Here is a 19,463-nt window from a genome sequence, read left to right on the forward strand (position 1 = left end):
AGGCAGGACGAAGGGGAGAAGCATGACGCTGGCCTCCTGCATACAGCTGGAGAAGAACCCCGAAGTCCTGGCTCCCAGCCCCACCCCGCTCTAACCAACCAGACCCCACTCCCCTCCCAGAGCCGGGGAGAGAACTCAGGAGTTCTTAGCCCCGCTCTAACCACTAGATGCCCCCCCCTTAATGCTGGAGCCAGAATAGAACCCAGGAGTCCTGACTCCCAGCCCCCCAGCCCACTCTAAGGTACTTGTCCCCAAGCCTTTCCATGCCTCTATTTTCCTGGTGGGAAGGCGATGCTGAGCGGGTCCCCTAGGGACAGCGGCTCTGTGGGGCGCTTACCAGGCCCTGCAGCACCACAGCACCCCAGTGACCCCCAAGCTGCACACCCGCCCCTTGCCCTGATGTCTCCCAGCTACCCCAGGTTCTAGAACCACCCCATGGAGACCCACTGTGACATCACACCGGGCCCCGGCCTGGAGCCAGTAGATCCAACCCCTCATCTGCACACAGCCAGGACCCCTGGGTTCTCTCCGCAGCTCTGGCAAAGCAGTGGGGTCCAGTGGGTTAGAGCAGGGTGGGCTGGGAGCCCGGACTCCTGGGTTCTTTTCCCAGCTCTGGGAGGGAGTGAGGGCTAGTAGTTAGAGCACAGGAAGGGGTGCTGGAAGCCAGGACTCCTGGGTTCCCTCCCAGCTCTCAGGCAGGGGCAGTGGGTCTCAGGTGTGAGGGGCACCGGCAGCACTTGGGGAGGGGAGCCCAGGCGTGGGCTGACAGGGGGCTGGTGTTTTGCATTATGTGCAGCCATTCCTCAGCCACCCCGCCCCAAAGGTGGCTGCATGTTGGCACTGGGCAAGCTGTCCCCATGTAACGTTATGTGTGTCTGTTTGACAGCTGCCCTGCCCCAGAGGTGGCTGCACCTCAGGAGCTGTACATAGAGAACTCCGGTCCTAGGGGTGCAGTGGATTGGGTTGCAGAGGAGCAGCCAGGGATTGGAGCATGGGGGTGCTCGGGGGTATGTGCCGGGCGGAGCTGGGCCTGAGGCTCAATGCAAGGGGTTCTCACGCTCCCCAGCCCTGGGCCAGCAGACAACGGCGCAGATCTGGGTTCCAGCAATTTATTTATTTAAGAATCAAACTCAGCAACAGCATTTTAACCGAGCCTGAGCTCGGGTGGGGGAATAAAGTTCGGGGTGGGTCAAAGGGAGAGGGAGTGACAGTTCCGGGGTTTGGGGTGGAGGTCAGGGGGTGTTTCGGGGGGGGCACAGTCCAGGGCAGTTTGCTGTAGCCTTGGTGCGGCTGCTCTTGAGGGTCTCCCAGGCGCAGAAGGGGTCGGCCCCAGGGGGCGCCCCCTTGCTGGGGCGGGGCAGGCAGGCCAGATGCTGGGCCTGGGGCCCCTGCCAGCTCCGGTCCAGCAGCCCGTCGGTCCAGAGGCACTGGGTGTCGCCCGACAGCGCGCAGGGCCTGAATTCACAGGGCACCGCCTGGGGAGGGGGCGGGGTTAGAGAGAGCCACGCCTACCCACAGACCCCGCCCTTATCACATAGAACTTGCCCCCTGAAGCCCATCCCCCCACTTGTGTGCCGGGCATGGGGGGAAGAGTGGGTGGAGTTAGGGAGAGACACACCCACCCACAGAGGGCCCTCTAGGACACATCCATCCCACATAGACCCAACCCCCCCAAGCCCCACATCTGCCCCCCACCAGGCCTGATGTTACATTAGGGTTAGGGACACCCCCAGCCCTCCAAGGCCCCATCTCCCAGTCCCAGTCCCCCAGACCCTTCGCCCCCCCATCTCCCAGCCCCTGCCCCCCAGACCCTTCGCCCCCATCTCCAAGCCCCAGCCCCCCAACCCTTCGCCCCCCATCTCCCAGCCCCAGCCCCCCAGACCCTTCGCCCCCCCATCTCCCAGCCCCAGCCCCCCAGACCCTTCGCCCCCCCATCTCCCAGCCCCTGACCCTCAGGCCTTCCAGGCCCAATCCCACAAGAACTCACCTGGCAGGCGCAGCCCCGTCCATAGGCCTGGCTGATCCCCTGGCGCTGGCTGGGGGTGACGCGCCCCCAGGGGCGCACAAAGGAGCAGAACGAAATAATCAGGCGCTTGTCCTGCCGCTCGGCTGGGGGGAGAAGGCAGAGGCAGTGGCTGGCACAGTGCCCCATAGTGACCAACAGCCCCCCCCCCGTGACCCACAGAGCCCCCTATAGCCCCCCACAAAGCCCCCTATAGCCCCCATACCCTGTAGCCCCCCAGAGCCCCCCACATATCCACAGTCACCCAATCCCACAGAGCCTCGCAGACTCACATCCACCCAACAGCTCCCCCAGAGCCCCCCCAGAGCCCCCCCCCGACATGGACCCACAGAGCCCTCTAAGGACACCTAGAGCATCCCTAGAGCACTGCACAGCCCCCCCATCCCCCCACACTAGACCTCTGGTCGGGGAATGCAGTGTCTTGGGGGGCCATAGCCGGGGAGGGGGGCCTGAATGGGGAGAGCAGTTTGAGGGGAGGAGGCCGTCTCCAAGGGTGTGGGGGGCCGCTCAGCAGAAGAGAGGGATGGGGGGCTTGGAGGAAAGGCAGGCGGATAAACCTCTGCATTCACACAGCTGGCTGAGAGTCACTCCACATTAAGGAAGTCGGGAGGACTTTGCTGCCTTTGGGAGGGTGTCTCCCCCCACGGGTCCAATTCAGGGGGGACTCGCTGCGGGGGGGGGGGGCTTCCAGAATGACCCAGGGGGGCTGCAGCCTCCGGGAGTTGGTCCCAGGATGTGGGGAAGTCAAGTGGCTCGCCCCAGTGAGCTCCAGATCTGTGGATCTGTGACCGGGGCGGGGGGGCGTCTCTCGGCACGGGGGGGAATTACCCCAGAAGGGGGCTGGTGTCAAGGGGCCATGAGGGGTATTGGGAAGTCCCCGGGGCGGGGGCTGCCCCATGCCGGTGTTGGGGTGCTGGGGGTGATTTACCCATGATGAGATGCTCCTCCCTGTTCAGGGGCGCCCGGTGCTGGTACCCACAGAAGGTCTCCTGCTCCAAGGAGTCTATGAAGAGGCCATTCCCCTGTGACTCGAGCCCCTTGTAGGTCTGTGGGGAGACGCATGTCAGAGCAGCCAGGGGCGCTCTGGGGAGCGGGGCAGGGGGCCTGGCTGTGCGGGGGAGCTCCCGGCTACCCCAGTCCTGGCCTGGACCAGCAGGGGGCACCGTGGGGAGCGGGACGGGGGGGTGGGGTTGGTGGGGGCTGGCTGTGGGGAGCAGGAGGGAGTTTGGGGGGGGTGCAGGTACCTTGGTGATTTTGATCTTGTAGCGAATCCAGGACTCAAACTTCTGGGTGCTGCTGCTGGAGTTCAGTGGAATGACCCCCATGAACTTGCCCCGAATCACTGCATGGCAAAGAGAGGGGGGTCAGGGCACCCTGAGTGGCCCCCAGGATGCCCCCAGCCCCCCACCAGGCTCACGGCATCTAAAACCACCAGAGTCGACTCCGATATGACACAGACAACTGGGGGAATCCCTCCCTCCCATTCCGGGTCCCCCTGCACCTTGGGTCTGGGTCTCTGGACTCTTGGGTTCTTCCACGCCTTGGAGGGAGGAGGATCCCCATCGCCACACACTCACACTCACACTCACACTCACACACTCTGTGGGGGCGTCAGGGCTGGAGCAGTGACCCCAGAATCAGCTCAGGGTCTCTCCAGCGGGTAATAGTTATACTGACGCTGGGGCACAGGTGCGGGGGAGCGCTCCCTGGTTGGCCAATGGGGACGTCTCAGCTCAGGGGTGGGGTTGATAGCTCTGGGGGAGGGGCCCAAGCATTTATTGGTGTTTGGGGGAGCTGCAAAAATTACAGGTGAACTGTGCTGGGGTGTGGGGCATTGGGGGAGTCACTCACCCACGTTGGCCTGGCAGAACAGCATCTTGGGGTGCTGGGGGGGGGCTCAGAGAGGTGCTGGGAGGCAGGGGGTGAGGTCAGGGGTCACCCACCAACATCGGCTTGGCGAACGGCATCTCGGGGTGCTGGGGAGATGGGGGGCTCAGCGGGGGTTACTGGAGGATGGGGGGCTCAGAGGGGTGCTGAGGGACAGGGGATGGGTTCAGGGGTCACTCACCAATGTCAGCCTGGCAGAATGCCATCTGGGGGTGCTGGGGGGCAGGGTGGGGAGCTCAGCGGGGGATACTGGGGGATGGGGGCTCAGAAGGGGTACTGGGGGCAGGGGGCTCAGAGGAGTGCTGGGGGACAGGGGGTGGCGTCAGGGGTCACTCACCGACGTCGGCCTGGCAGAACGCCATCTGGGGGTGCTGGGGAGATGAGGGGGCTCAGCGGGGGTTACTCGGGGATGGGGGGCTCAGAGGGGTGCTGAGGGACAGGGGATGGGTTCAGGAGTCACTCACCAATGTCAGCCTGGCAGAATGCCATCTGGGGGTGCTGGGGGCAGGGTGGGGAGCTCAGCGGGGGATACTGGGGGATGGGGGCTCAGAAGGGGTACTGGGGGCAGGGGGCTCAGATGGGTGCTGAGGGACAGGGGTGGGGGACTCAGCAGTGGGTACTGGGGGGCAGGGGGCTCAGACGGGTGCTGGGGGGCAGGGGGTGGGGTCAGGGTCACTCACTGACGTTGGCCTGGCAGAACGGCATCTGGGGGTGCTGAGGGACAGAGGGCAGGGGGGCTCAGTGGGGGGTACTGGGGAATGGGGGGCAGGCTCAGCAGGGGGTACTGGGGGATGGGGGGCTCAAAGGGGGGTACTGGGGGCAGGGGGCTCAGAGGGGTGCTGAGGGACATGGAAGGGGGACTCAGCAGGAGTACTGGGGAGCAGGGGGCTCAGAGGAGTGCTGGGGGACAGGGGGTGGGGTCAGGGGTCACTCACCGACGTCAGCCTGGCAGAACGCCATCTGGGGGTGCTGGGGGGCACAGCTGCAGGCGGCCGTGGGGTCCCCCAGGACCAGGACCAGGATCGTTCCCGCCAGCAGCCGGCTCAAGGCGACAGGTCTCATGGTGACACTGGGATCGAGGGGGTCTGGGGGGGGACGGAGCCGGTTAGACCCCTGAGAGATGGAGACACCCCAGCCCCCAGAATCACCCCAGCCTGGCTTCTCCCAACAGGGGGCGCTATGGGGGGCTCCCCACTACTCCAACCCCAGCCTCTTCCAGCAGTTTCTGCTCTGGCCTGGCCTGGAGATGGGGAAAGCACAGGGGCGGGCTAGCAGGGGGCTGTGGGTCATGAGTGAGGGGTACTGGCAGGGCTGGGAGGGAGACAGCAGCGGGGCTGGAAGGGGTGCCAGGGGGGCCCAGCAGAGGGGTCTTGGGGGCCCAGTGGAGGGGGGCAGCAGGGGGGCTCCTCTCTCCTACCTGAGACCATGGGGCAGGCGGGGGGTGGGAATCCTGACTTGCTCAGTGTGTGGCTCAGCCCCACTGGTTCCTATATAAGCAGCACCACACCTTTCTCCTCCCCCGCTCCACCGGCCAGGAGGAAGGGGGGAATGTCAGTGGGGGAGGGGGGGTAATTATTATCTGACGTTTCTTGCTCGGGTGCGTGGGACAGTCCCCACCCCCACCCCCCAGCACTGCTCCCTGCGGAAAGGGGAAATTTCCGGTCATTCAGCGCCTGCAGTGAGTCAGGTAGGAGAGGGGTGGAAACCCAGGGGTGGAGGGGCAGCACGGGGTAGAGCAGGCACTGTGATACAGGGGGTGGGGGGGCTCTGCTAGGGGCAGGCGGGGGACTCAGTGGGGCGCTGTGCTCTAGCGGTACACAGGGTGGTTGGGGGATGGATGGAGTCATGAGAGAGCGGATGTATAAAAGGATGGATGGGGGGATGTGTGGGGGTGGGCAGGGATGGATGGTTGGATGGATGGATAGGTCTACGGGTGGGTGGACACCTGGATGGGTGGGTGAGCGGACAGGGATGGTTGGGCGGCTGGACAGGAATGGGTGGTTGGGTCGGTGGGTGGATGGGAGAATGGGGGCAGGGATGGATGGGTAGTTGGGTGGAGGGATGGGTTGGGGTAAGAGTGGGTGGATAGACAGATGGATTGGGGGGATGTGTGGGGGCAGGGATGCATGGGTAGATGGATGGATCGGTCTAAGGGTGAGTGGACACCTGGATGGGTGGGTGAGTGGACAGGGCTGGTTGGGTGGATGATGTTGGGACCTTATCCACTCAGTCCCCAAGAACTCAGCTCGAGGCCAGGCTCATCATGGAGGTTTCTCTCCTGGCACCCAGGGGCCCAACACTGAGCTACTGAGGCTCACAGGTGCAGGGGGTGGGGTCCAGGGTGAATCACGCACCCAAAGTACGAACTCATTCACCAGCTGATAAACACGTCCTCACACGGACACCGCCCGCACTCTCTGTTCTACATCCCCTCGCACACTCTCTGATCAGCTCCTTAGTTCCTGGGAGCCAATCCCTGGTCACACGTTCGCCATCCGTTCCTCATTCCTCAACTGTCTGCTGTTCCCTTATCTACTAACTACATATTTACAAGGCTGACGGGAATTCAGGCTTTGTTCATTGTTCCGTTGCCTTGGTCAGAACAGATCTATAGATAGGTGAGGGTGTAGGGACGGTTGGGTGGATGGAATAATGGATGAGTGGACGGGGTTGTGTGGGTGGGTGCATAAACAGGTGGTTGGGAAGGGGTGGGTGGGGGCTGGAAGGATGGATGAGTGGACAGGGATGGAAGGGGGATGGATAGGTGGTTGGATGGGTGGGTGTTTGGGCAGGAATGGATGGGTATGTCGGTGGTTGGAGGGGAGATGGGTGGGCAGGGATGTGTGGGTGCATGGGTGGTTGGATGGGGTGATGGATGGGTTGTTGGGCTGGTTGGTTGTGGGATGGGTGTGTAGTTGGTTGGATGGGTGGGTGGGAAGGGATGGGAGAGGGTATGGGTGGTTGGATGGGGTGATGGACAGGTTCTAGGGCTGGTTGGTTGTAGGATGGGTGGGCAGGGATGGTTGTGTGGGAACAGATGACTGGATGGATGGATGGATGGATGGGAGAGGGGGTGGGTGGACTGGTATGGTTGGATGGGGGATGGTTGGGCAGAGGTTGTTGAGAGAATGGGGTGGTTGGATGGGGGGGTGAGTTGGCAGCCATGGGTGGGTGGAGGGATGGGGGGGGCAGGGATGGATGGGTAGTTGGATGGGTTGGAAGGTGTCATGGATCCACAAGCTCAGTTCTCTCGCCCGGCTCTGGAACAGATCCCCTTCAGCGTGGCAGCCCCTTAGGGGCACACTCACTCACTGGGGTGAGCCCCTCGGCTTCCCCGCCCCGTGGGACCAAACCTCGGAGCTGTCAGCACCCCCGCATCATGCCATGACCCCTCCCCGACCAGTCCAGCTGGATTGGACACCTGGGGAAGACTTGTACCCCCAAAGGGAGCAATGCACCCCCGACTTCCTGATGTGGGAGTGACTCTCAGCCAGTGTGGTAAAAGCAGGAGAGTTTATTAAATTCTGGACACAGCGTAGAGAGTCAACGACCTATTCCGCCAGCTAGTTAAACATGCACCACATAGGTGCACACTATGAGACACACGCAGCATTCACACAAAACCTTAGGAAAAGTTTCCACTTTGTCACATCTCTCCACCCTTCGAGACCCAACTCAGTGGGGTCACTACAGCCCGTGACCTGGGGAAGCCCAAGGATCCCTCCCTGGGATAAAGCATCTGCTGTAATATTTGCACATCCATTCACGTGACCCGCCTGCATCTCATAATCCTGGAGGATCAGACTCCATCTCAGAAGCTCGGCATTAGCCCCTTTCATTTGGTGCAGCCGTGCCAGAAGAGAGTGGTCAGTCTACACGGTAACATGCCGCCCAGTTAGATACGGCTGCCGCCTTTTAAAAGCCCACCCCATGGCCAGGCATCCCTTCTCCCTGGGGGCCTAGCTCTGCTCCTGGGGCAGCAAGTTCTCGCCCACGTACACGACAGGGTGTCTCTCCCGCTTAGCATCAGCACCATGCCCAGCTCTGTGCCTCAGGCGTCGGTGAGCACCTGGAAGGGCTTGTACACCCGGGCAAAGTCCTCCACCCTCCTCAGTAACGAACTGATCCAGCCGGCGTGGGAGGTGGCAGGCACCCCCTTGAGACAAAAGGTAGGACCAGGAATTCAAAGAGCCCCAAAGGGGATGATGAAGGCAGATTTCTGTCTGACCTCTGGGTCTAAAGGCACCAGCCTTTTGTGAGATCCATGGCACTGAGCTTCCAATAGTCCACTCAGTGACCTGGCCCTCCTCCTTAGCTCTTCGTTTTCCTACAGAGGGATCGACCGTGGTGATTAGCTCTCGGTACCCAATGGCTGGGCGATTGTCTGGGCCCAGACAGGCATCAGTCACACCAGGATCTCTGAGTCTTTGCGCAGAGCAAACAACCATTTCCCGCAGCCTCGTTAGCCCGGTGCCACATAGGGGAAACCGAGGCATTCGCAATATTCAAAATATTATGAAAAATTCCCACTTCATCACACGCCCTCCACACACACACACAGAGTGCAGGGCTTGTTTCCTCCAGCAGGGGGAGCAGGGACACACACACACACACACACACACACACACACACACACACACGATGAAGTGAGCTGTAGCTCATGAAAGCTTATGCTCTAATAAATTTGTTAGTCTCTAAGGTGCCACAAGTCCTCCTTTTCTTTTCACACACACACACACACACACACACACACGATGAAGTGAGCTGTAGCTCACGAAGGCTTATGCTCTAATAAATTTGTTAGTCTCTAAGGTGCCACAAGTCCTCCTTTTCTTTTCACACACACACACACACACACACAGTGCAGGGCTTGTCTCCTCCAACACGTGCGCGCGCACACACACGCATTGTGTGTGTGTAACTGGGTGGACAGCTTCCTGGATGCAGCATGGGGGGTGAGGGGGTTGGAGTCAGGGTTTGGGGTTAACTCCACGTGTCCTGACATCAATGACCAGTGGGGGAAGGGGGTGCTGCCCCTCCCCCCATGCCAGGCCCTGGGAGCTCAGCCCAACCCCAGACAGCACTAAGGGGCTGGCAGCCCCCGACCCCCCAGGAACAAGCCAGTTTCCTCGAGTACATCCACACCACAGCCAAGGTGCTGTAGCAGCAACGTTCCCCACCTCCCAGGGCCTTCCCCGGGGGCAGCTCAGCCGCCTCTGCCAGAGGCCATAGCTGGGTCAGGTGACCCTGTCCACCACCGACCTGCGTCTGCACCAAGCATGGAGCGACCCCACCCTGGTGCCCAGGACTCCTGGGTTCTCAACATGCACCTCTCACTAACTATTAAACCCTGTAAGGCATTGACTCAAACCCAGCCAGGTGCACACAAGGCAAGAAATCCCCTGCCAGGCCACCCTCCCTTCGGGTGCCCAGCCAGCAGCCGCTGCTCTCCGGCCACCCAGCTCTGAAGGCAGCAGTCACTTCTCATGCCACCCCAACACCCGAATACAGTCTGCCCCCCCGGGTTTGAGACCCTCCAGGTTGGAGCGGGGGCACTAGAAGTCAGGTGGGATGTCACTTTTTCTCTTGGCCTTCTAAGCAGGGGAAATCAAAAAGCTACCAGAGGGGAGCAGAGGCCCATGGTAGCGGGAGCCCTAGAGAAGGGCTCGGAAGCAGGCCTCTCTCACCGACAGAAGTGGGTCCAATCAGAGCTCTTACCTCTCCCACCTTGTGTCTCTAGGATCCTGGGACTTACCCGGTTCCCGCTATGCTGCATCCCTGACAACGTGAAGCAGGATCTCTGCCGGAGCTGGGGTGGAAACAGGAGTGGGCTAGAGGGGGGCTGCGGGTCAGAGCTTGGGGGGGGGCAGCCCAGGGTTGGGCTGGCGTTTTGTGTTTCTGGCTGTAAGCGCATGAGCCCCGGGCCAGGAGCTGTAACAAACCGTGGGGGCCTGGAAAGGAAGTGGGAGAGAATCGTTAGACCATTGGAAATCAGGGAGCCAAAGAAAGACAGCTGAAAAGGAGACAAAAAGAAAAGGAGTACTTGTGGCACCTTAGAGACTAACAAATTTATTAGAGCAAAAGCTTTCGTGAGCTACAGCTCACTTCATCGGATCCGATGCATCCGATGAAGTGAGCTGTAGCTCACGAAAGCTTATGCTCTAATAAATTTGTTAGTCTCTAAGGTGCCACAAGTCCTCCTTTTCTTTTTGCGAATACAGACTAACACAGCTGCTACTCTGAAAAGGAGACAGGAGGTCTGTCCCCTCTAGGGGGCGCCAGCCCCGATCCAGGCCCAGGACGGGGACTGGCTGGCTCAGTGGGGGGGAATGGGGCCGGGGCCAGTCCCCTCTAGGGGGCACCAGCTCCCATCGGCCCCAGGGCGGGGACTGGCTGGTTCAGGGGGGCAGGGAATGGGGCTGGGGGGGCGCCAGTTCTGATCTCTGGCTCTTTAGCCCAAGGGTCCCGACATGTTGAGTGTTTCAATCACCATCTTTAAGTCCCTTGTAGGGAACAAACGTTTACTAACGGGCTCGTCAGCCCCGCAGTGGGAAGTCGAACCCTGGCCCATGGCTGGAAGTTGAAGCTGGACAAATGCAGCCTGGGAATAAGGTGCATGTTTTTGCTGTGAGTGCAATGAACCCTCGGGACCCTTCCCCAGGGGCACGGTGGATTCTCCAGCCCGGAGAAGGTTTTCATCAGGACGGGCAGTTTTGCTAAGAGTTCTGCCCTAGATCAAATAGGAATTCATTCGGGGCAGGTCTCTGGCCAGTGTGATACAGGAGGTCAGACGAGAGACTCACAATGGTACCGAGTGCAGTCTCTGACCCCCACTGGCTCGGCCAAATCCCTATTTCGGGAACCTCGGTCAACCAAATATGGACAGTCCTTCAGTTCCCGTCCCAGGTTTGTGGCTTTGCTGTGCTGTTCTTACCTTGTTGTCTCGCCCCAGAGGTGGCTGCATCTCAGCTACGGGCAAGCCCTCCCCATATGGTGTTAGGTGTGGCCTTTCCCCACTTGCCCTGCACCAGAGGTGGCTGCATCTCAGTAGCTGTACATCTAAAACTCAGCTCCTGTCCCAAAAGCAGAGACCTGGAGCTGACGGAGGAATCACTATTAGCTCTTGGCTCTGTAGGGAACACAAGAGTCAGTGCTTCAACCTCATTGCACTAACACACACACACAGAGCAGGGCCCATCCCCTCCAGCAGGAGGCGTCAGGGACACACAAACACAGAGCAGCCACCTGGGTTCTCTCCCAACCACTGGGAGGGGAGTAGGTTCTAGTGGGTTAGAGCAGGGGGGGCGTTGGAGCCAGGACTCCTGGGTTCTCTCCCTGGCTCTGGGAGGGGAGTGGGGGCCAGTGGGTTAGAGCGGGGGGCTGGGAGCCAGGACTCCTGGGTTCCATGGCAGAGCTTGCTCCAGATATAAAGGAAACCCGTTTGCCCGGCGGTTGCTCAATGCCTTACCATACTGAGGGCAGCCGGAAAGGGGGCAAGCTGCTCAACCTCTAACCCGCCCATTACAGGCCAGCAGGGAAAGGCCATCAAAAAAAATCCAGCAGCTGTGCACAACCTGGGCCCCCTAGTGCCAGGCGCTGGCCAGGGCTGGGCTGGCAGGGGGCTGCAGGGCGGGAGTGAGGGGCACCGGCAGGGCTGGCAGGGGGCTGAAGGTTGGGAGTGAGGGGCACTGGCAGGGCTGGCGGGGGAGCCCTGGGCTGGGCTGCGGGTTGGGAGTAAGGGGCACCGGCAGGGCTGGGGCAGAAGGGGGCTGGGTTTTTTTCTGCGGCTGTTCCCAATCTCGGTGGATTTACACTCACAATGGGCAGCCCTGATTACTGGAACCTTATCCCAGGGGACGGGAGGCGGGAGCTGCCACACACAGAGCCCCCCTCCCCCGAGCCTCCCAAACTCCAAGCCACCCCAGCCTCTCCCCCACTAACTGATCTCCCCCGCAGTGCAGACCGCTCCGACACACAGAGCAGGGCCCACCCCCTCCAGTAGGGGGCACACACACATACACTGCTAACTACCCCCCCCCGACAGCTATCCCCTAGCTATCTAGGGGTCGCACCACCTGGGGCCCACACTGATCCTGCCCTGACCCGCCCCTGCCAGGACCTGCCTTGAGGGGGGATGGTCCCCACTGGGGGGGAACCGATTGGTCAATGCAGACACCCCCCAAGAGGGGAGAGGCGGACTCAGAGATGACTTAAAAGTTTGGGGTGGGGGCGCGTGGGGCACAGGGCGAGGAGGAGGGAGCGCAGGGAAGGAGTAGGAAGGTTGCGGGGTTAGGTGACAGGTACCCCAAACTGTCAGCTCCAAGGCTGGTAAGTGGGGACCCCCAGCCTTCAGGGACGAGTCCCTTCTAGGGAGGGGGCAGAGAAAGGGGAGGAAAGGGGGGTCTGAGTTCAGGGAGAAAGATGGGGGAACTGCTCTACAGCCAGAGGGGCTGGGAGCCAGGACTCGTGGGTTCTCTCCCTGGCTCTGGGAGGGGAGTGGGGTCTAGTGATTAGAGTGGGGGGAGGGGCTGGGAGCCAGGACTCCTGGGTTCTCTCCCCAGGGAGGGGAGGGGAATCTAGTGGTTAGAGCGGGGGAGCGGGCTGGGAGCCAGGACTCCTGGGTCCTACCTTATCCTCCAATGCTGTTAGTCCACTCTTGCTTCCGACACCGTCCCGTCCCCCGGTGCTGAGCCTGGCCACCCAGCACTGACCCCACATCCTCTGCAGCCATGGCAGGGGCTGGCGGCTCAAACCGTGAGTGGGGTCCCAGGGAGGGGGCCTGCCACTACTCCTCCCCCATGCAGAACCAGGGTGGGGGCTGGGAGCCAGGACCCCTGGGTTCTCTCCCTGGCTCGAGGGGGGGGTCTAGTGGTTACAGCAGGAAGGGGGGCTGAGAGCCAGGACTCCTGGGTTCTCTCCTTGGCTTGGGGGGCGCTGGGGGGGTCTAGTGGTTACAGTGGTGGGGCTGGAAGCCAGGTCCGTGGCCCCAGGTCATGTACACATTAATGAGAAAGCTTCTTGGCACATACTCTCCGGGGCTCAAATTCCTTCCCTGTCCCTGTCCCCCCCACCCGTCCCAGACTAATTAGCCTCCCGGGTGCATTGTGTCCCCCGGGGCACTGCGTTCTCACGCTCTCAGGTTCAGTGGGCCGGGTGGGGAAGGGTGATCAGGTTCCCCCCACTTAATCCCGGGGATCACAGCCGGGAATTACATGTCACCAGCGGGGCGGGGGGGAGGACTCTCAGAGGCTGCCACCGACCTGCCGAGAAGGGACCTTGTTGGGGTGTAGAGACGTTCCCCCGTAACCTGCAACGCGCCTCCACAGTGGCGCAGACATCCATGCACTGAGCTGCAGGGGGAGCGCTCCCCACAGCGGAGGTATTAGGGCTTTTACCCATGCTGGGCCACTAGGGGGCACAGCACACTGCCACGGGGGCACCGCGCATTGCAGGAGAACGCGCTGACAGAGGTTAGAAATATCCCCGTTTAAAGTATAGGGGGTGGGGGCAGGGAGCCTGGGGCTGGGCTAGCAGGGGGCTGCGGGTCAGGTGTGAGGGGCACCGGCAGAGCTGGGGAGGGGGTCAGGGCTGGGCTAGCAGGGGACTGCAGATCGGGAGTGAGGGGCACTGGCAGGGCTGTGGGGAGCCCGAGGCTGGGCTAGCAGGGGGCTGTGGGTCAGGAATGAGGGGCACCGGCAGAGCTGGGAGGGGGCAGGGCTGGGCTAGGAGGGGGCTGCTGGTCGGGAGTGTGGGGCACCGGCTGAGGTCCTGACAGCCCCCTTACCCCACACCGTCTCCCTCTCAGACATTATCAGCCCCCCCTTCAGGAAGGCCCCAGAGATGCCCGGCCTGGCGGGGGGACCCCCGGCTGCTCCCCCTTCCCTGCATTTCGCCACCCCCACACGCCGGCGCCATCGCACCAGCTTCACCCAGGAGCAGCTAGAGCAGCTGGAGGCCGCCTTCATCAAGAACCATTATCCGGACATCTACGTCCGTGAGGAGCTGGCCCGGGCTACGCGGCTCAATGAGGCCAGGATCCAGGTACCAGGTGGAAGGCTGCGGAACGGGAGGCTGGGCAGGGGGGTGCTCTCCCCTGGCAGTCAATGCTGGGCACTGGAGGGCGTTCTGTGTGGCTGTTTCCCAGCTGCCCCGCCCAAGAGGTGGCCGCACTCAGTGCCGGGTGAGGCATCGTTGAGGTCCCAGCCAGGGGCACTCCTGTGTGAGGGGCTCCGTGGGGTAATGCGGCTGGGTCTGGATGGTGTCTTTATCTCTTTCCAGGTGTGGTTCCAGAACCGCCGGGCCAAGCAGCGGAAGCAGGAACGGGCCCTGCTGAAGCCCAGCCCTCCGCGGGTCCTCTCAGTCGGGCCAGTACCCGTTCCCCCACCCCGGCAGTACCAGTACACCCCAACCCTGGCCCCCCACCACCACCTCCCCCGTTTCCCTGCCTCCTACCCCACAGGGCTCCCGTCTCCCCCTGGCCAGTTCCCATGCACCCACCCCCCGCCACCCCCCCGAGCCCCCGAGGATTGGTACAGCTCCCTGCGCGCTATGACCTCCCCCCCTGCCCCCCCGCCCTCCGTCATCTCCCTCAGCCTGGACCCAGCCACCCACTGGAACTGAGACCCATGGGGCGCTGAATGCAGCATGGAACAGTCATAAAGGTGTTGAAAGGCCTCTGGCTCTGTCTCCTTCATTCCAACACACCAGGACAGCTCTCCCAGCACTGAGATGCAGCCACCTCTGGGGCAGGGCAGCTGGGAAACAGCCGCACATAACGCCACCTGGGGATGGTTCGCCCAACACTGAGATGCAGCCACTTCTAGAGCAGTGCAGCTGGGGAACAGCTGCACATACCACTGCATGGCTGTGATGCGCCACCTCCTATTATTATTATTATTATTATTATTATTAAATTATTCAATATGGGCAAACAGGATGTTCCAACCTATAACATATTTTTTTCCTCTGTGCTTTGAATGGGCTTATTTCCTAACGCAGAGAAAAATGATGAATGAAATAGACTGGAAGGAAAAAATTAGATTGCAAAATATGAATGCACCTGGGGAGTTTTCGAAGAAAAGTTCCTCAGATGACCAAAAAGCCACAATTCCAGAAATCAAGAAAGTGGATACATTTGGCTAAAAGCCCATGCTCTTTCAGTGGGGGAAATGAAGGCATCACTTAGAAATTTACAAAGCTACATATAAAAAATGGGGAAAAATATGAGATAAACAGTAATCAATATAAATTAGAAGTGTAGAAAATTGATAAGGGAAACTAAAGGCAAGAGAGGAACGTCCATAGCTGGCTAAGGACAAGGGGGGGGGGGGAGGTTAAAGCATATCAGGAACAAAATACATCCTATCATAGACAGAGATGGAAAAATTGTTAATGATGGTACAGAAAAGGCAGACATATTCATTCAACATCTGTGTCCCATATTTGGCTAGAAGAAGGATGAGGTTTGCATATCAAATGAGGGCGATGGAGCATTTTCCAGAACATTAGGCCTGGACCCCCAAAGGGACTTAGGCCTTGTGATGCTGCCCTTCTAGGTCCCTTGAAAAATCGCTGCAACCCACAGAATCCGAGTTAGGGGCCTGGATTCTCTCTACAGCAAGCAGAGAGAGATGGGTGACCCAGCACGCGACCCACAAAAATCCTGCCCCTCTTGTGTCTTGCAGCACCTAAGTCCAGGCTCCAAGAAGGCACCTAGCTCTACCTAGAATGGTATTGGGAATGTCTGCCCCCCACCATGTCACTCCCTTGGAGCAGCCTCCCTAAGGGGTCCTGCTTGTCCACAAGGGGAGGCCCTGGGACCGCCCCATCTCTGAGGGCTGGCATGCTTCCCACAGATGCTCAGTCTCCCACATGTCTTGAAATGCCTTTTCCGGCTTGCCCAGCTTGGCGGGTGCATCTCACCTCTCTCCATTGTCCTGGGCAGCTCCCCACATGGCTGGCTCCTGGATCAGATGGGAGGTGTTGGAGCTCCACAAAACTCAATGGTGAAAGGGATGCCCCTCGAGCTGCCAGCCCCCTGCTGAGAGACCACATCCACCACGGGGGAGAGACCCCCATCACAGCCTGCCGAGAAGTACGGATTTGAACAGGAATCTCTACCGGGACCCCTAAGCACCGGGCTGCAGAGTCACTGCCCCAATTAACATTGAATGAGTTAACCCAACAGGGGACCAATGCGAGCGAGGGAGAGCGACCCGCCTGAGTACGTCCTTCAGTTCAGAGATTAGGGCGCTCAGTTAAAATACCCGTGTTCAAATCCTTCCCACGCCCTGGCTGAGCACCGTAACCACCGGGCTAAAGGCAACCCAAGGATCAAGGCCACAAGTAGCCCCCAGGCTCATCTCGTCTGTCTCACACAGGCCGGAGACCATCCCCAACATCATTCCTAGAGCTGATCTAGCAGAGAACCAGCCCAGCTTGACTGAAAAATGGCCAGTGATGGAGAATTCATTACACCCCTTGGGAAATCGACCCGTTGGTTCATGACTCTCATAGTAAAAAATTGATGCCTTCTTCCAGGGATGGACAAACTACGGCCCGGGGGCCACATCTGGCCCTTCAGATGTTTTAATCTAGCCCTTGAACTCCCGCCAGGGAGCAGGATCCAGGGCTTGTCCCACTCTGTGCAACTCCCGGAAGCAGCGGCATGTCCTCCTCCGGCTCCTACATGTAGGGGCAGCCAGGGGGCTCCACACGCTGCCCATGCCCCAAGCGCCACCCCCGCAGCTCCCATTGGCCAGGAACTGCATTTCTGGCCCCACCCCAGAGCCCTCACCCCCTCCTGCACCCCAACCCCCAATTTCGTGAGCATTAATGGCCAGCCATACAATTTCCAGACCCAGGTGTAACCCTCGAGCCAAAAAGTTTGCCCACCCCGCCTTATTCCCAGGCGAATTGGTCCAGCTTCAACTTCCAGTCATTGGATCAAGTTTGACCTTCTCCTGCTGGACTGACGAGCCCGCTAATAAATATTTGTTCCCCACGTCAGTACATACAGAGTGGGATCAAGTCATCACCCCTTCAGCGTCTCTTTGTTCTGCTAAACAGATTGAGCTGCTGGCGTCTCTCACTCTCAGGCTGGGTCTTTAATCATCCTCATGGCTCTTCTCTGACCCCTCCCTGATTTATCAACATCAACATCTAGGAATAAAGGATGCTGGCCAGACTCTCTCCTGGGAAGCAATGACACTGAAAAAAGATTTGAGGGTCGTGGTGGAAAATCAGCTGAACATGAGATCGATCGCAGTGTGACGCTGGGACCAAAAGGGAGCTAACATGATCCTGGGATGTATAAACAGGGGAATCTCGAGTCGGAGCAGAGAGGGGATTTTCCCTCTGGATTTGGCCCTGATGCAGCTGCTGCTGGAATCCTGTGTCCCATTCTGGGGCCTTCAATTCAAGAAGGACGTTGATCAGTCGGGGCAGGGTCCGAGAAGAGCATTGCCTGAGAGTGAGAGACACCAGCAGCTCAGTCTATTTAGCTGAACAAAGAGAAGGTGAAGGGGTGACTCAATTCCAGTCTCCAAGTGCCAATGGAGGGAACAAATCCGTGGTAACAGGCCCGTCAGTCCAGCAGAGGAAGATCTCATGTGATCCAGTGGCTGGAAGTTGAGGCTAAACAAATTTAATCAGGAAATAATGCATCGGGTTTTTTTGACCCTGAGACTAGTGAACCATGGGGGCAATTTCCCAAGAGGGCACAGTGGATTCTCCATCACTGGCCATTTTTCAATCAAGATGGGCTGTTTTCTACAAGATCTGCCCTGGGAATTAGTGTGGGGACGCTCTCTGGCCTGTGCGAAACGGGAGGCCAGACTAGATCATAACCGTGATCCCCCCCTGTCCTGGGAATCTACAAATTATTAATTTTCTCCTGCCAGATCCAACATCAGGGCTTGGGGATCTCCGGCTAGCGTATCAGCAGGCGCGTGTGGTTCTGTCCTGGTTTTTACCGTGATTTCTCTGCAGCGTTTTCACCTTAAGGATAAAACCAGCAGGTCCAGCGCGTACAATGGGGGATCTACGAGCGGGGGCACTCACCATCTCGGACAAGAAGACATGCGGGAGTACTCAGGCAGCCGGTCTCTGCTGGGCAGCACGCAGGGAAGGCAGGGAGCTACGCAGCCTGGAGGCGCCCCGTGGGGGGAGCAGGGAGTGAGATGTGGGTCCCCGCCCAAAAGAGGTGACGGCCAGGGGAGATGGTGGGGTGGGGAGGCTGTGCTGGACCACGGAGGTGTTGGGTTACTGTAGGGTCTCTTGGGAGTGCTGGAGTCTGGTTTGTTATGGTAGGTTCTTTCATGGCTGGTTTGTTATGATAGGGTCTCTCAGGACCCTAGTGGCCGGGTTGTTATGGCAGGGTCTCTCAGCAGCATGGGGGGCTGGGTTGTTACAGGACGGTCTCTCAGGGCTGCTTTGTTATGGTAGGGTCCCCCAGGACTTTAGAAGCTGGTTTGTTATGGGAGGGTCTCTCAGGACTGTAGCAGCTGGTTTGTTCAGGTAGGGTCTCTCGGGGCTGGTTTGTTATGGTAGGGTCTCTTACGGCTGGGTTGTTGTGGAATGGTCTTTCAGGACCATAGCAGCTGGTTTGTTATGGAAGGGCCTCTCGGCAGCACAGGGGGCAGGAGGGACTGGTTTGTTATCGTAGGGCCTCTCAGGATGGTCTGTTATGGCAGGGTCTCTCAAGACCGTAGAGGCTGGATTGTTATGGTAGGGTCTCTTGGCTGCACGAGGGGAGGGGGGGTTATTATGGGAGGGTCTCTCGGCCGCATGGAGGGTGTTATGGGAGGGTCTCTCAGGGTGGGTTGTTACAGGAGGGTCTCTCGGTTGCACGAGGGTGTGTTATGGGAGGGTCTCTTAGGGCAGGTTGTTACGGGGGGGGGGTCTCTCGGTTGCATGGGGGGTAAGGGAGGGTCTCTCAGGGCGGGTTGTTACGGGGGGGTCTCTCGGCCGCATGGGGGGTGTTATGGGAGGGTCTCTCAGGGTGGGTTGTTACGGGCGGGTCTCTCGGCCGCATGGGGGGTGTTACGGGGGGGTTTCTCAGGGCGGGCTGTTACGGGAGAGTCTCGGGGACTGGGCAGAGCCAGGTCAGGGCCAGGCGAGGATGGTCTCAGTGCAGACCAGGCCGCGTTGTTATGGTAACCCTCGCGCGCGGAGAGGACGGATCTCGGAGGTTCGCGGGTTCACGCGCAGGGCGGGGGAGCCAGTTCTTGGAAGGACCCGGATGTCGCCGGGGGGCGGGGCTCAGGGGGTCCTCAACAGGGGGCGGGCTCAGGTGTCGAAGGCACCCGGATGTCCTCGGGAGGGTGGGGCTAGGCTATATAAGGAGCTGGACACGGCTGAGCAGGAAGAGCTCAGCGCGGGGTTATCGAGCAGGGGGTGGGGCTGAGGGATGGGAAGGACCCGGATGTGCGCCAGTGGTGGGGGCAGGGCTGAGCCATGCGCACGTCCCGGGTTTTCCCCTGAGCTCGACTTGGCGGGAAGAGGTGGGGCGCGATGGCGGTTGGGCAGGACCCGGATGTAGGCCGCCAGCCAA

General features: G+C 60.1%; 1 protein-coding gene across 2 annotated transcripts; it reads right to left on the reverse strand.

The window, feature by feature from the left end:
* Window positions 1–1,151: 1,151 nt before the first annotated feature.
* LOC119847033 (metalloproteinase inhibitor 1-like) lies at window positions 1,152–19,130 on the reverse strand. 2 transcript variants are annotated; one of them, XM_043501131.1, is made up of 7 exons: window positions 17,972–19,130; window positions 15,833–15,994; window positions 4,846–4,995; window positions 3,268–3,365; window positions 2,952–3,069; window positions 1,988–2,109; window positions 1,152–1,475 (listed from the first exon to the last, which is right to left on the reverse strand). In XM_043501131.1, exons 2-7 carry the CDS (start codon window positions 15,840–15,842, stop codon window positions 1,233–1,235), a joined length of 741 nt encoding a protein of 246 aa, XP_043357066.1. In that variant the 5' UTR covers window positions 15,843–15,994; window positions 17,972–19,130; the 3' UTR covers window positions 1,152–1,232. The 2 variants fall into 2 exon arrangements, with proteins under 2 accessions (XP_043357066.1, XP_043357067.1); XM_043501132.1 differs by lacking the exons at window positions 15,833–15,994; window positions 17,972–19,130 and adding exons at window positions 9,666–9,861; window positions 10,845–11,008 and having other exon boundaries at window positions 1,153–1,475.
* Window positions 19,131–19,463: the final 333 nt, after the last annotated feature.

Source organism: Dermochelys coriacea, chromosome 23, assembly GCF_009764565.3.
Source record: "Dermochelys coriacea isolate rDerCor1 chromosome 23, rDerCor1.pri.v4, whole genome shotgun sequence".
Lineage (NCBI taxonomy): Eukaryota > Metazoa > Chordata > Testudines > Dermochelyidae > Dermochelys > Dermochelys coriacea.

Excerpts from the sequence above, each read along its gene's own strand:
- LOC119847033 (XM_043501131.1), bottom strand. Across the intron at positions 3,070-3,267 it reads ACAAGATCAAAATCACCAAG|ACCTACAAGGGGCTCGAGTC; the intron begins GTACCTGCACCC and ends GTCTCCCCACAG. Across the intron at positions 1,476-1,987 it reads GACGGGGCTGCGCCTGCCAG|GCGGTGCCCTGTGAATTCAG; the intron begins GTGAGTTCTTGT and ends CCCCCTCCCCAG.